The sequence below is a fragment of the Asparagus officinalis genome, chromosome 6 (genome assembly GCF_001876935.1).
Source record: "Asparagus officinalis chromosome 6, Aspof.V1, whole genome shotgun sequence".
NCBI classification, from domain to species: Eukaryota; Viridiplantae; Streptophyta; class Magnoliopsida; order Asparagales; family Asparagaceae; genus Asparagus; species Asparagus officinalis.
Window position 1 is genome coordinate 18226442 of NC_033799.1, and position 14912 is coordinate 18241353.

At 36.4% G+C, this 14912-nt stretch overlaps 1 protein-coding gene across 4 annotated transcripts in view; it reads right to left on the bottom strand.

The window, feature by feature from the left end:
- The window catches only part of LOC109844268 (translation factor GUF1 homolog, mitochondrial), a 23275-nt gene extending 13659 nt beyond the window's left edge, over window positions 1-9616 (bottom strand). For all 4 annotated transcript variants that reach the window (XR_002247959.1, XM_020413234.1, XM_020413233.1 and 1 more), the window contains exons 1-8: window positions 9254-9616; window positions 6702-7458; window positions 6376-6532; window positions 6167-6221; window positions 3729-3796; window positions 3533-3637; window positions 3362-3433; window positions 3177-3290 (exon numbers count right to left, since the gene is read on the bottom strand). Coding sequence is in view for 3 of the 4 variants with exons in the window: in XM_020413234.1 (XP_020268823.1) it covers window positions 3177-3290; window positions 3362-3433; window positions 3533-3637; window positions 3729-3796; window positions 6167-6221; window positions 6376-6532; window positions 6702-7458; window positions 9254-9529 (1604 nt within the window). In the remaining variant the exon portion in view is untranslated. The remainder of the gene's footprint in view (window positions 1-3176; window positions 3291-3361; window positions 3434-3532; window positions 3638-3728; window positions 3797-6166; window positions 6222-6375; window positions 6533-6701; window positions 7459-9253) is intronic.

Here is a 14912-nt window from a genome sequence, read left to right on the forward strand (position 1 = left end):
TATATATATATATATATATATATATGTTTTCACAAAAATTTCTTCTTTTTCATTATAATCTCTGAACCCTAACAGCAGCCACCTTCCCTCTCAAAACCCTAACCCTAATTTATAAGTTTGGAAAAGCTTCGTGAAGCGAACACCGAGAGGAGGGCGAGATCTACAACGTTTGGTGACGAATGGTCGAGTCTTGCTTGCGTGTAAGAGATCAGCACGTTTGAAAAGGCAAGATCATCTTACTCCAAACCTTTCCTTAGCTAAAGATCATGTCATTATGTGTTAAATGGATAATCTAATGATTAGGGCTTAATCTGATGTGTTAACACATTGTTCATAATGATAAATCTTAAACCAATGATGAACAGTAGGTTTTATCTTAAATTGACAAGTATAGATGATCATGATCATTAGAGTTGATTTCTAAATTGTTAATTATGTTTTAATTTAGTTTAAAACCCTAGTTAATCAAATTAATTAAGCGTTTTGTTAATTAGGATGTTTAAACCCTAGAATTATTAATTTAAGTGATGTGATCCTGTTTAAGTTAATCTTATGTTAAGTAATTACGAGAATTTAATCAAGTATTACTAATCATGTTATTAAAAGTACAAGTTATTAAAAGTACAAGTTTTGAGATAAACTGACAAAAACAACAAAACCTGGAATCTTCCTCTTGTCGGTCGACCGACAGAAGTCATCGATCGACCGATCAAGGCTGTCTTATGTGCCCGTTTGTGCATGATGTCGTCGGTCGACCGATGGTGTGTTTCGGTCGACCGATATTAGCTATTTTGCATATTTTGTGTTCAACGTACGTATGATCGCAACCACGAAGTACGAGATGTACATTGACACATGTGTGTGACTATGAGAGTGTGTATGCATTGGTTTTGAGTACGTACGAGCCTCTTTATGAGCATAGTATAATAGTTTGTGTCGTCATAAGTAACGATTGTTTTAGTAACGATTGTTTTAGTTACGGTAACGGTGGATGCCTGAGTGGGGTTAATTGGTAATTTGGTATATTATAATGAGACCGCGGTAGACTACACTCAGAGTATATATTATTGTTTCCGCATGATTATGCGTAGAGGTCAATGTAGCTATGTTATTTTGTCCGCATGTATATGCGCAGAGGTCGATGTACCAATATTATTGTATCCGCATGTATATCCACAGAAGTCGATGTACCTATATTATTGTATTCATATGTATATGCACAAAGGTCGATGCGCACCTATATGTCGATCCACACGATGATGCGATGGGTTGTGAAATTTTGTGAATAATAATTTTATGAATTAGTTGATGGCCTGTGTCGTAAGCGGTTACTGAGTTTTTGATGTAGTTCATTGTTGAGATACTTCACATGGTGGATTACACAGGATTGTGTACTAGTATCTATTTTATCTACCAAGGGTAATACGAGATATTTGGTCGACATTTATGACATTGTTTGTAATGGTATTTGCCTGTATTGCTTTCCTTCTTTATTTATTCTTAGTTTGGAATTGATATTTAGCGATTTACAATTTGAGACATATGATATATATGAGGTTTTTCTTGTTTGGATTATTTCACTCGACGTAGATTTCTAAATATTAATCCCAATTAGTACAAGGTAAATGATTTAAGTAAACTATGCATTTTTAGGTAGAACATCTATTATACTTAGTAGCCCTTCCCTAGGGGCGGATAGAGATGATCTTGCTAACGCTCCGACGTTGTTGATTTCCCTTCTTTTCAGACAGCAAATCAAAGTTTCGGAGAGCCGCAGGTTGACGGACTTTCAGCATAGCTACCGTTATTTATTCGTAGTAGTTTATGCTCCATAGTTATTTTGTTATGATTTTAATCGATCTCTTGTGCTTGAGATTATTTACTTCTTATTTCAGACTATTGGATGCATGTTCTTTACTTCAGTTGAGACTTGTTTACTAATATTGTTGGTCATCTATTTCATATGTTCCATTTCCTGTTTTCATCTCTTTTATATCTGCTAGTACCTGCACTATTCTTATTTGATTCCACTAGAAAGATTGCTGTGATGGTGAAACATATTGTTGCACAGTGTGGATGCATGACAGGTTTGACATCTCTAGGTTCACCTTGGACTGCAACCATGTGTGAAAACGGGGGTGTCACACCGTATAAGCCTACCTCCCTACCCGACCCGTGAACCGGAACGAACCGGGTTCCACGCAACTATGGGACATATTGATACAGGTTGATATTGGTTAATAACGCCTGAGTCTGATGTATGAGAGTTTATACTGTTCTATTAAAAAAACAAAAAGTAATCAAAGTCCGTATTATACTGGTAAGTTAAAAAATAAAAAAGAATTAAGCAGAAAACTTGTGATTAAACCTTCACTTAATCCAAGTAGCGGCGATAGGCCCAACCAGAAACTAGTACTGAGTCATCAAACTCCCAATATCTTTAACAATAAAAATGTATAGGAACCACGTCAAATATTAAGATTTCAAACCATAGTTCAAAGGAGCTTCTATTCATATACATGTCTTTTAAATTTGAAGGGGAATAAAGAGGCAGGTCCAAAAAATGAAGAAACAAAAGTATGGAAAAGGAAACCCTTACTGTTCTTAAAAAAAAAACAGAATTAGTTAGTTTCTTATAAATAAATAAATAAAACCTCAATTGTCCTATCAATCTCCATTGTAGTGAGAAAAGAATTCCTGAATACCTAGGAAAAACAACACTTGGAGACTTCCTGAGTAGCTTGCAAATAACTCAGCAAAGAGGAGATTTATATCTTTAGCTTTAACAACATTTATGAATGAATAAATGCAGCAAACCAATTTGATTATCCTGTAAGAACCTTAAATCACTAAATATACACAATCCCCAAAAAAGGCATGCCAATCGCGATATACAGGTTTTTCGCCTCCAAAAATCAAGTGACAGGAGAGACTCTGCTTAGCTGGCTCATATAGCTTGCAGAGAAAACAAGGGACCCATACCATAAGTTCACATTAACATCATTTATATATATACACAAATGCAGCAGACCAATTTGATCCTCCCGTAAAAGTCTTAAAATCACAAAATTGACAACCAGAAAATAACAAACCAATCATAATATGGATACTATATTTTTTCAAAAAAAAAAAAACAAAACAAAAAAACAAATGATAGAATTTTAACTGAGACTTACTCAGCATCTTCATAATCAAACGATGCATATCCTGACGTTATGCTTTTCAGTTCGTTGTAGAAATCCACAACAATTTCCCTTAATGGCAGCCGATACTTCATAAGTACTCGCTGACTGCAAAATGAAATAAACACCCATGTCACAAATATCACCTATTACCAAATAACACATGCACTTTAACTTGCCTATCAATAAATGAGTACTCAAGCTGCTCGCCCCTCCTCTCTGAGCAAAGTGTAATAACAGGTCCAACATACCTGAAAATAGATTTTTTTTAAAAGGTGTTTAAGGTGAATGGCATGAATCAGATAATATATGTATGAATATAAGTAAAAGAGTAAGGAAACAGAGCTTACTCACTAGGAATGATAATTGTTGCAGTAACAGTTGGCTCCCAAGATGCCGTGACACGTAGTTTAGGATTTGAAGCCAACATAGCAGGATTCTGAACCTGCGACTTACTAGAACAAAGGAAAAAAAGGATCAGATACAAAGATGAACATTTATAAGGCATTTAAATGGGAAAACACCATCAAACAGTAATTCTGATACCTCCCATCTGAATACTCAAAAATATACGGTACAGTAGGGATAGTAGATATAATCTGCGCTCCATACTCCTACACAGTACCCAAAACACCAAGATAATTAATATTTTACGCACAAGATGGACATATGAGACAGGACAAAAAAGAGAAATCAATGAAATTTGAATTTTTATAGTTGAAAATGACATTAGCCTAGAAAATTAAGATTTTCTTCAATGTTCTCCAAAGCGATGAATGCTTCTGGGCGCCGGAGCTAGCCCTCAGCTGCCCAGGCGAGCACTTACGCGGCATGTACGCAGGTTTTCATTTTTGCACTTTATTTTTGTAAGGTAATTGCTGCAGTTTGCTTGAAGCAAAGAGAATGGTTGTGGGGAGACATCGTGAGAGGAATTGTCTTTTTCAAAGATTCAAAGTCATAGCCTTCGTTCTATCTAAGTTTGATTTGCATATCGAGTTTTGATCTGATCCATTTTCACCTGGCATGCTCTCTTTTGCTACACTTCACCAGCAACACAAATGTTTTTGATGCGGTGCAGCCCGATTCATGCAGCCCAAACTCACTTAGGTGCCTCTAACATTTGGTGGGCGGCCTGCGCACCACTTAAGCCTAGCCAGTTGCTCAGCTTGCTTTTTAAAACAATTATTTTCTTCAAGTTTATTAGAAATAAAACCAGATTAAATCAATTTATATCATTAGGATTTGGTTTGTTTTGATATAAAATTTGTCTTTTATATGGTACAAGTTTACCAGGCATATATTATGTAAATTTGACAAAAAAAGACCTTTTAAGAAAATACTACCGAAAGAATATATTTTATAATTCTCAAATATCATAACTATTTTTTTTCACAAACATCTTCCAAAAAATGATTTTATTTGTCTAAAAAAGTGAGATTTGAAAGTCTAAAGTAAAGTAATGTTTAATTAATTTAAATAACGATTAATTATCCAAAAGAGAAGAAGAAAATCAAGATGCTATGGCGGAGAAAATCAAGATGCTATGGCAAACTCAAACCTACCAAGAGGTTTACCATGTAAGTTGAGATTTAATTTTTTTTAAAAACATATTAACTAGTATTCTGGCGCACGCAATGCGTGCATGATAAGATATCATTAACACCCTTAGTAATCAACATGAATACATATATAAACATAAACAATAGTTAAAAGGGAGAGTTCAAGAGCAAGAGAGAGGAGAAATTAGGCAAGGGTCTGTGATCTTGAAAATTTGAGGGTAGTTGTGAAATAGTAGATAGTTTCTTCGTTATAAAATAGTGGGGTAGTTATGAATTAGACTGTTGCTTTTTTTTCCTCCCAAACTTGTCCCTCCACTAAGTTTTACATTATTGGAAGTTGTGTGTATGATTTTTTGGAATATGACTGGAATTTTTTTAAAGGGTGACTAAAATAAGGGTAGAACACCAAAAAATAGCTTTTTTAACTAATAGTAATATTGCTAATCTAAGTTTAAGCATGACAAATATCTATAAAATAAAGGAGGTTATATAACTTGATACAAATATAAATGCTCACCCAAAAAGAAGAACCTACTGGAAAGAAACAATATACTATTACAAAAGTAACCTTGCATGGACCTCTTTACAAAAGTTTCCAGTAGTAACTAATCAAATTCCATTTTGGAAAAATTTGACAAACAAAACCTTTTTAGTTTTCAGCATATTCCAATTTCCAACTAGTAGTTTTATATAATGTATAGATTCAATTGAGTTGGGAGTTAGGACGATAATACTAGACAAGTATAGCTGTTTAAGTTCCAATTTATCTCTTTCGATTTGTTTATCCATAATTGCTTGTTACAAATGTCCTATAAATAAAGGTTGCTTAGGTTGTAACCAGAGCTATCGACTTCGTTGACAAGGTTGCTTATAATCAGAATCAGTTGATATATTGATGAATTAAATTTGAGATTGTTTGACTCGAGTAAGAAGTATATCATTCTCTGACTCTACTTCCTATTTGATGTAACATTCTTTCTATTCTACTATTCTTAATCTTAGTCTCTATTCACTTCTCTTTTAATAATCGTTTCTTCAAGAACTCTTGTAAGCAAATAATATTAAGGTCTAGTAAGAGGACAGTAATCGGTGCAATGATCTAATGAAAGAAAAATCTAAACTGATTTCAGTACTTGAGTAAGCCAAATGTTCGACTTAACTGACTAGTGTAATTAAAGGACAGCTTAACATCCATAGCAAACTGTTAAGAGTACTTGGATATAACTTGAGTATTGCTTATTTCTCACTAGATAAACAGAATGAAGATGGTTTTTATCAATTTATATTGGTTTTAACACTATTAGTTGTTCTATGAACTCAACTTCACAGTTCATATCTCAGCTAAACAGAAATATAGTGGGTTGAATTGATATAACGGTTACTCGACCCATGAAATTAAGAATCAATAATAAGAACAGAACGTACTTGTTCTAATCGCTGGTGAAAGACATCCATGTGAAGTAAACCCAGAAAGCCGCACCTATTTATAGTACCCATATCATTGTGCGAACCATGTTAAGTGAAAATTAATAAGACAAATGAATTCTGCAATTTGTGACACTCAGGACTAAATTATGTCAATGTTATGTTTAAAATTTTACGAAAAAGATGTACGCTCAATTAAGTTTATACACCTGAATCCCATGCCAAGGGCAGTGCTAGTCTCTTTGGTAACAGACACACTAGCATCATTGCAAGTCAATTTCTCAATTGCATGGTTAAGAGCATCAAAATCTGATCCATCAGCAGGATAAAGACCAGAGAAGACCATGTGCCTCACAGGCTTGAAACCTGAAAGAAAAAATGGTGTTTAAAGTGCAGGTTATATACATAGGAAACAGAGAGAGGTATATCTATCAATCGCTACATCAAGGTGTTACCATAGCAAAGAGCCATGTACTATCTAGAAATACATTGCTCAAGGAGGCAACTAGAAGGTATGACATGAGGTGTTGAATACCTGGAAGAGGCACTATAATGCTTTTGGCATGATGAAGCGTATCACCAACCCGTGCTTCTTTTGTTGAACGCATGCCACTGACAACATAACCAACTTGTCCTGTAAACAGCACTCCAGTTGGGGTAAGTTCAGGATGCATGATTCCAACATCTTTAACTTCATACACCTGGGAAGTGGCCGCGGAGGTTATCTTATCACCCTTGCGGAGAGCACCATCAACAACAGCAACATGGCAGATTACACCTTTATACTCGTCATAGTAAGAATCCAAAAGAAGCATCCTCAGTGGTGAATCACAATCTCCTGGAGGAGGAGGAATACGTTCTATGACTGCAGGAAGGACATGCTCCAGGCCTTGACCAGTTTTAGCAGAAGTAAGAAGAGCATCTTCTGGATCAAGATCAAATATCGACTTCAACTGAGCTTTGACACGATCAGGATCAGCAGTGGGCTGATCAATTTTGTTGATAACCGGAATTATGCTCAGATTAGATTCAAATGCAAGATAAAAGTTGGCAACTGTTTGTGCCTGAACACCTTGTGCAGCATCAACAACCAAAAGAGCACCCTGGCAGGCAGCAAGAGACCTTGATACTTCATAACTGAAATCCACATGACCAGGAGTATCAACAAGATTCAATAAAAAGCTTGGTGGATTCTGTTCATGAGCAATATCATTTACACCACAACGGGGGCTATGCATGTGGAACATAGTTGCTGTTTGAGCTTTGACAGTGATACCTCTCTCCCTTTCCACCTGTAAACATGAGATGTTTGCTTACAAAAATGCACTCATAAAGGAAGCTCTGAGAGAACTAGAGTTAGAAGGTGGTAAGATAATGCACATGGAAGACAATGGAAAGGTCACGTTCGGCTTTTCACTTTCAGCAGGCATTCTACTTTCTACACTGCAGTTCCATGCAGTATCAAGTTTTCTAATTGCGTTTTCATGCAGTGGTCTTCTAAAACGGCCAATCCCAAAAGTTAGGGATAATTTTTCTTTTATTTCTTAAATTTTTTGCCTTCTAAACTGCATTTTCATGCACTCAAGTCAAATAAACTCAAACTAATAAACTGTATCAGTTAGGCTGTTGTTCATGAGTTTATAAACTATAGTCAATCATATTTACTTATGCTATTCTGTGGTTTACAAATATTAAATGAGCTAGATTTTTCTCAAATTCAAACAGTACAATGAAAAAAACTAGCACTTGCCCTTTCTTCTTTCTCATAGATCATACCTTAACCTTCCCTTATCATTAGACCCTTAGCGATTTACCTATTTCTCGTCCACTTCCAGCTTGGAGTAGCTTCATGTTGCATCCAAACATGTAATGAAATTTGTGAAATGCATGCCAAAGAACTGTACTCACAGGATTACAATCTATAATTTGCAAACCTCTAATTATAACAAAATAACCAGAGTTAAAAAAAAAGTTATAGACTTCGAAGCCAAACAGACTAGGGTAAATGTCTTGTTTCAGTAGTCATGAAATGAAGACATGAGCAACATAAGAGGAAGCAAACAAACTATACTCTACAAAATTCAGATGTCAGATTATGTAACCAAACTAGTTTGTTACCTATGCAATGCACGGAAATCCAAGAGAGTTGACCGGGCGTTTGCGTATTCGGGGATGTTTGGTTGTATGTTTTTACCATGTAAAAGGATGTAAAGTGTAAAAAAGTGGGTCCCAATGTCAGCTTTCATTACTTTCAATTGTTTGTTTGTAGTTGTGAAAATAGTGTAAAGTGATTTCATATGCTGATGTGGCTTGTAAAGTGATTTCATGAAAAAAAGACATGATTTTAGGAAAAAGCTAACATTGAAGTTAGGAAAAAATAATAAAAAATAATTCCAACCAATATGATCATTTGAGTAGGGACCACTTTTTACACTTTCCAAACAAACAATTAAAGTTTCATTTTGCAAACCAAACAAGTGTTTTATGATTCCAATAGAATCAAAAACAAACAATGAAAAGTATAAAAGTGAAATTGATGAGGTGGACAACAACTTTCCAAGTTGTGTCATAAATACACAACTTTACCAACAACAACCAAACAGCCCCTTCGGGAAAGAGAGAAGAGGAGAGAAAATGTAAAGTTTGCATATCAATGGGAGAATCGATGAATCTTGATAGGATTGATGTGGAGAACCTAGAGATGAAGATGCATGACATAGGAAAGCTAAAAGGAATTTTTTTTTATTTTACAATATATAGCATAAACAACTTTTCAATTAGAAATAATAACAATAGAATAAAGACTAAACCAGAAAAAACAGAGCAAGCTCACAAAGTTTGCCAATGGGTCCGATACTTTGAGCATTCACAATATACTCACTAAATGAAAACAACCCACTAACATACATAAGTTCAAATATCTCAATTCAGCTTCTAACAAACTTCATACAGTAACAAAACCTTCACCAAAATTTTGAATGTTCTCTATATCACTATCAAACACAATGCCATTTGCCTAAAATTTCATCGAAGAACAACTCGAAGCTTAACTAAAAAAAAGAAGAAAAACCCCAAAAATTTCCAAACCTGCAATTTGTCAAGATACTGCGGCTGTCCAAGCCCTTTCTTGATCGTCCCCGTGAGCTCCAGCAGACGATCAGCGAGCGTCGACTTCCCATGATCAACGTGAGCGATGATCGAGAAGTTTCGAATCCTTTCAATGGGGTACTGGCTCAAATCGACTCCAAACTCCTTGTTGCTAGACCTAGAATGAGAGCAAAACCCTCGGTCTCCATTCAAGAACAGTCGAATTCTGTGGAGATTCCATCTCGTTGACTTCGATGCTCGATTTAGATAGCTCATTGATGACGTTTGATGGAGAACGGGGCGGTTAGGGTTTTAGCTAGGGTTTCACATTGGAGAAGAGAAGCTGAGATGGAGGGCTTTTTGTTCTGATGAATGATGATGTCCCGGGGGAGTTCCGTTTTAGGGTAATTTTCACAAAGGTGCTAAAAACTTTGGAGTGAGTTGCAATAAACACCCATAAAGTTTGAAAATTAAATAACAAATGAAGCCTCCTGGAACTTTAAAACGATTTCACTGGGATTGGCTAAATACCCATATTGGTATTATAATTCAACCCCATTTGCCAAGAAGGTATTTTAAATAAAAAAATCGGCGTTAAGGCATTTTAATTAATTAAAATTACCAATTAGGTCCTTTTTTCTCGTCGGCGATCACTTTTCCGGCGAGAACTCATCACGTGCGTGGCACGTGATGACTTAATCTGTATAAATACCCATATTGGTATTTTAATTTAACCCCATTTGTCAAGAAGGTATTTTAAATAAAAAATCGGCATTAAAGCATTTTAATTGATTAAAATTACCAATTAGGTCTTTTTTCTCGTCGGCGACCACTTTTCCGGTGAGAACTCGTCACGTGTGTGGCATGTGATGACTTAATCTGTGTTTTAGCTGATGATGTGGCTCGGTTTGCTGATGTGGCTCGGTTTTAGCTGCTGATGTGGCTTAATCACAATTTAAGTCCAAAACGAACCAACCTGAACCCTAAAAATTTCAAAACAAAGATCAAACTTCCACGCATTCACTCCAGATCTCAGATCCAACTCAATTATCTTATCTTTACTGCTAACAGAAGCAGCCAAAACCCCCGATTTCAGGAACTTCTAGAAGAAAACGTCATGGGAATTCGGAGAGAAGAGAGTGAGAAGACGAAGATCACTGCAAACTAGATTGCCGCCGGCGCGGCCATGGATCGATGCAAGAGAAAGAGGTTCTATTTATACGGTAATTTCTCCACGAAATTTTCGCTAATTTTTTTTACCAATTTTAGAAATGGGGAATTTTAAAATGCATCGACTCTTATTCTTCCTGCCACTACCACGTCAGAAAACCGGTTGAATTAAAATGCACGTGACCAGTTCTTGCCGGAAAAGTGGTCGCCGACAAGCAAAAAGACCTAATTGGTAATTTTAATCAATTAAAATGTCTTAACGCTGATTTTTTATTTAAAATACCTTCTTGGTAAATTGAGTTGAATTAAAATACCAATATGGGTATTTATACAGATTAAGTCATCACGTGTCACGCACGTGACGAGTTCTCGCCGGAAAAGTGGTCGCCGACGAGAAAAAGGACCTAATTGGTAATTTTAATCAATTAAAATGCCTTAACGCCGATTTTTTTATTTAAAATACCTTCTTGGCAAATGAGGTTGAACTAAAATACCAATATGGGTATTTAGCCCACTGGGATTTGTATGGATTATCTTTTTTTAAAAGTATATATCAGGCTGATTTAGCTTAAATACTTTGTAGTTTCTTCTACTTTGCACTTTTATACCCTCATATGTTTTTGCTAGCACTTTTACATTCTAAGGTTTTTAAGCTTTGTGTGTTAATATCTTTTATTATACAAATGTGAAAGAAAATTTCCCTTTGAAGTTTCTCATGTGACACTCACGAAGCGAATTTTAGAATTTTATAGGCCTAAATATTTGTTAAATTTAATATTTAAGCATATCCTAATTATATTTTAAACCTACCTTAATTAAATTTTTAAATTGAATTAAGGTGAATTTAACAATGAATTCAACAAATATTAAAGGGCTAAAAGTTCTAAAACTAGAATGTGAATGCCACAAGGGGCAAAATCTGAATATTTTTATTACATTTGCATAATAGAAGATTTTAAAGTGTAATTTTTAGAATTTTTAGAGTGTACAAGTGCTAAAAAAACAACTGAAGGTATTTCAGTTGCAAAACTGGGAGAGCTGTAAGGGCATCTCAAACAGCTTCTCTAAAAATTTCTCCAAAATGGGGAAGCAAAAGTCATATTCTCCAAATTATTTTTACACCAACTCCAACAGCTTCCCCATTTTGAAGAATCCCTTTTTTCCTCCAAAAATTTGGAGAATGCTGCAGATTTGGGGAAGCTTCCCCATTTTTTCTCTTCCATCCCTATTTTGGGGAATGAGATGGAGAATCTGTTAGATCAAAAACCTAACTAAATTCTCCAAAAGTGGAAAATGGAGAAGCTGTTGGAGATGCTCTAAGGTATTTAAGTAATAGCTAGCCAGGAACATTTTGAACGCCCTCAAATTTTTTTCATGAAAGTACTCAAAGTTTATGGGAAGTTTTTCTAAATTTCAAAATCAAGATGATTTTATACAAATCACCCCAAATTCAGAGAAGGTTTGTTAATTTACCCTTGCTTTATTGCGATGCGACTGCTTCGACGGGAGAATTTGATTGGTTTGTCGTGACAATTTCTATCGGATGGCGGGTTTTTATGCTTGACAGGGTCTTACATAGTTGAAATGGCTATTAGCACCCCAAACTTCTCTTATGCCAATTTACGTTTGAGGCAGAATCCATTTTTAAAATGACGCAGAGTTTATATTTTTTTTGTTTTTTTAAATGTTTATGAAGCGTGAATGCAATTTTATTTTTATATCTAAAACTAATAGAGTAGAAAAGCAAAGTGTTCAGAAGTTTTAATTATTATAAATAAATTTGACAAACTTTGATGCATTTAAATTTTCATGATAATTTGTGATTTTTTTTTCTATCAGGGTGACATAATGATGAGGATGAGTTTTTGCGGGGGAAAGATCTGAATCACCTTTATACAAAATAAAAGAAATAGTATGGTCTGTGTTTAAATCATGTCATAATATTCCCTAATACTTTAATGCAAACTTATAAATTTTTAAAGAGATTTTAATATTGAGGGTTTTGAATAATAAACTTAACAGAAAAGCTAATATGAACACACTAATTAAGGTAATCTGGGCGACGAATATCAAAGTGTGAAGATTTGAGGGACAAATGTCAAATATCAAATACATGCGATGTAAGGGACTAATATCTAAAAAAATCTCATAATTTTAGGACAAATTTTCAAAACCAACCTATTTGGACATTTTATTGCAAAAAAAGACCCGTTTCACATTTATTTAGAGAAACCGACCTGGTTTCAGCACTGTCGCTGAAACCAGGTCGGTTTTTCTAAAAAACTTTACGAAACTTCACGGGAGTTCAACTCCCGTGAAGTTTAGTACGTTTTTAAACTTCACGGGAGTTGAACTCCCGTGAAATTTACTTCCCCCAATAAACTCCACGGGAGTTCAACTCCCGTGGAGTTGCAGGGTAAAATCGCCAGCGAGCAGCTCGCTGGAAAATCTGGCCTGCAGCTTCACGGGAGTTGTTTCCTTTGGCGTTTGCAGTGGTTGATATTGAAAACACAGAGAATTGGGCGTGGTTTTTTGCATGCATTAGATATCATATCCCTAGTGTGGGTGCGCGGCCGATTACATTCATATCTGATAGGATGAAAGGAACTCCAAGAGCACTCCAACGTCATTTCCCAGAGCCACATGTACATCGTTATTGCTTGCGACATATTAGGGACAACTTCAAGAAGAAATTTGGAAACGGTCAGGTTCAAGATCTTCTTTGGCAAGCCGGCTGTGCAACAGAAAAATTAGTTTATGACCAAATACGAGAGAGGATTAAGTTTATCTCCCGAGCTGCACATGATTGGATCGAAACTAGTTTGGGACCACACAATGTTGATAAGTGGGCTTTATGTGAAGATGGCGGGAGACGGTTCTGTATGATGACTACGAACGCTTCAGAGAGTTTCAATGGCGTGCTCAGGGGAGCACGCGGTATGCCAATACAATCACTAGTTGCTAAAACATTCTACAGACTTAATAACTTCTTTCTACGACGTCGCGAACTTGGTGAAAATATCCGCTCGGAGCTCACACCGAAAAATGATGAAATGTTAGCGGCTCGGATTGTACAAGCTCGATCCTTTCATGTCGTAAGATACAGTTTTAATGAATGGGAAGTCATTGAGGGAATATCACATAGAGAAAATCGCTCTTATAAAGTTAACATGTTAGTGGATCACTCGTGTACGTGCACTTGCAACGTACCGCAATTACAATGGATTCCTTGTTCACATGTTGTCGCGGCTTGTTCTGATCTACAAGGTGGTGCGAGGATTTCACACTATGAGTTCGTCGAGGCTTGGTATTCTACTTACAACTATCGACAAACATACAAAGAGTGTTTTCGTCCACCATATGATAGTCGATATTGGACACAAGACGGGCCACTGATATTACCTCCTTTGTAGCAGTTCCGTGAGTTGTTTGTTTATGTATCTCATTTGTATCGTACTATGTTATATAAATTTAATGTTTGGTTTCAAGTTATTGCTTTCTTCACGTTGCGCATTCGTTTGTTGTTTATATATAACTAGATGAGTATTTTTAACAAAAAGATCTAACACATTGAGCATTGTCTTCTAATATAATTCTCTGTTATATTCATTATGGATCCGGGACCGAGACGCCCCGACGTTTTGACCCTCCAGGCGAGCCACGTTTCAGATTATATTGGCTCAGGACAGGTAAAACATCTTTTGTATATGCTAGTTAGCATTGGCACTAATTTTAATTTTTCGCATTATACTTAATCAATTCTTTTTGACGTGCAGCCCGTACCTGATATCACCATGATCGAGCATTCACAGAGCCATTCATCTTGGGTCATTGAGGATGAGAGAGTTCTAGCGCTGATCTCTCAGGCTGGTTTTCGGGAGTGTTCGACGGTTCGATATATCAGGCTTGATTGGCCGCTTATCACTGCTTTGATTGAGAGGTGGAGGCCAGAGACCAACACCTTTCACATGCATATAGGGGAGTGCACCATCACTTTACAGGACGTGGCCGTCATTCTTGGGCTCCGGATCGATGGGCTGCCAGTTACGGGCACCGATGATCATAGTTAGCCCGAGGTATGTGCCCGGCTTCTTGGACAGGTTCCCGACTTGAGGAGTGGTGCGATGAAGCTATCGTGGCTTCGTCAGACATTTCAGGGCGATATACCACAGGATGCCGATGATGAGACGCTCCAGTTTCATGCTCGTGCATACATATTGCACATGATAGGGTGCGTGCTTTTTTCGGATGCGAGCAAGACTCTCGTACATGCACGATGGCTGCCACTGCTGGAGGATTTTGGTGTATACGGCGCACTATCGTGGGGCAGTGCGGTGTTGGCATATTTGTATCGAGAATTGAGTAGAGTATCCCTGATGCAGAATAAAGAATTCAAGGGATGCTGCACATTGATACAGATTTGGTCATGGGAGCGCATTCATATTGGACGACCCACTTTACTTATGCACCGTGACTTAGAGGGGCAGTA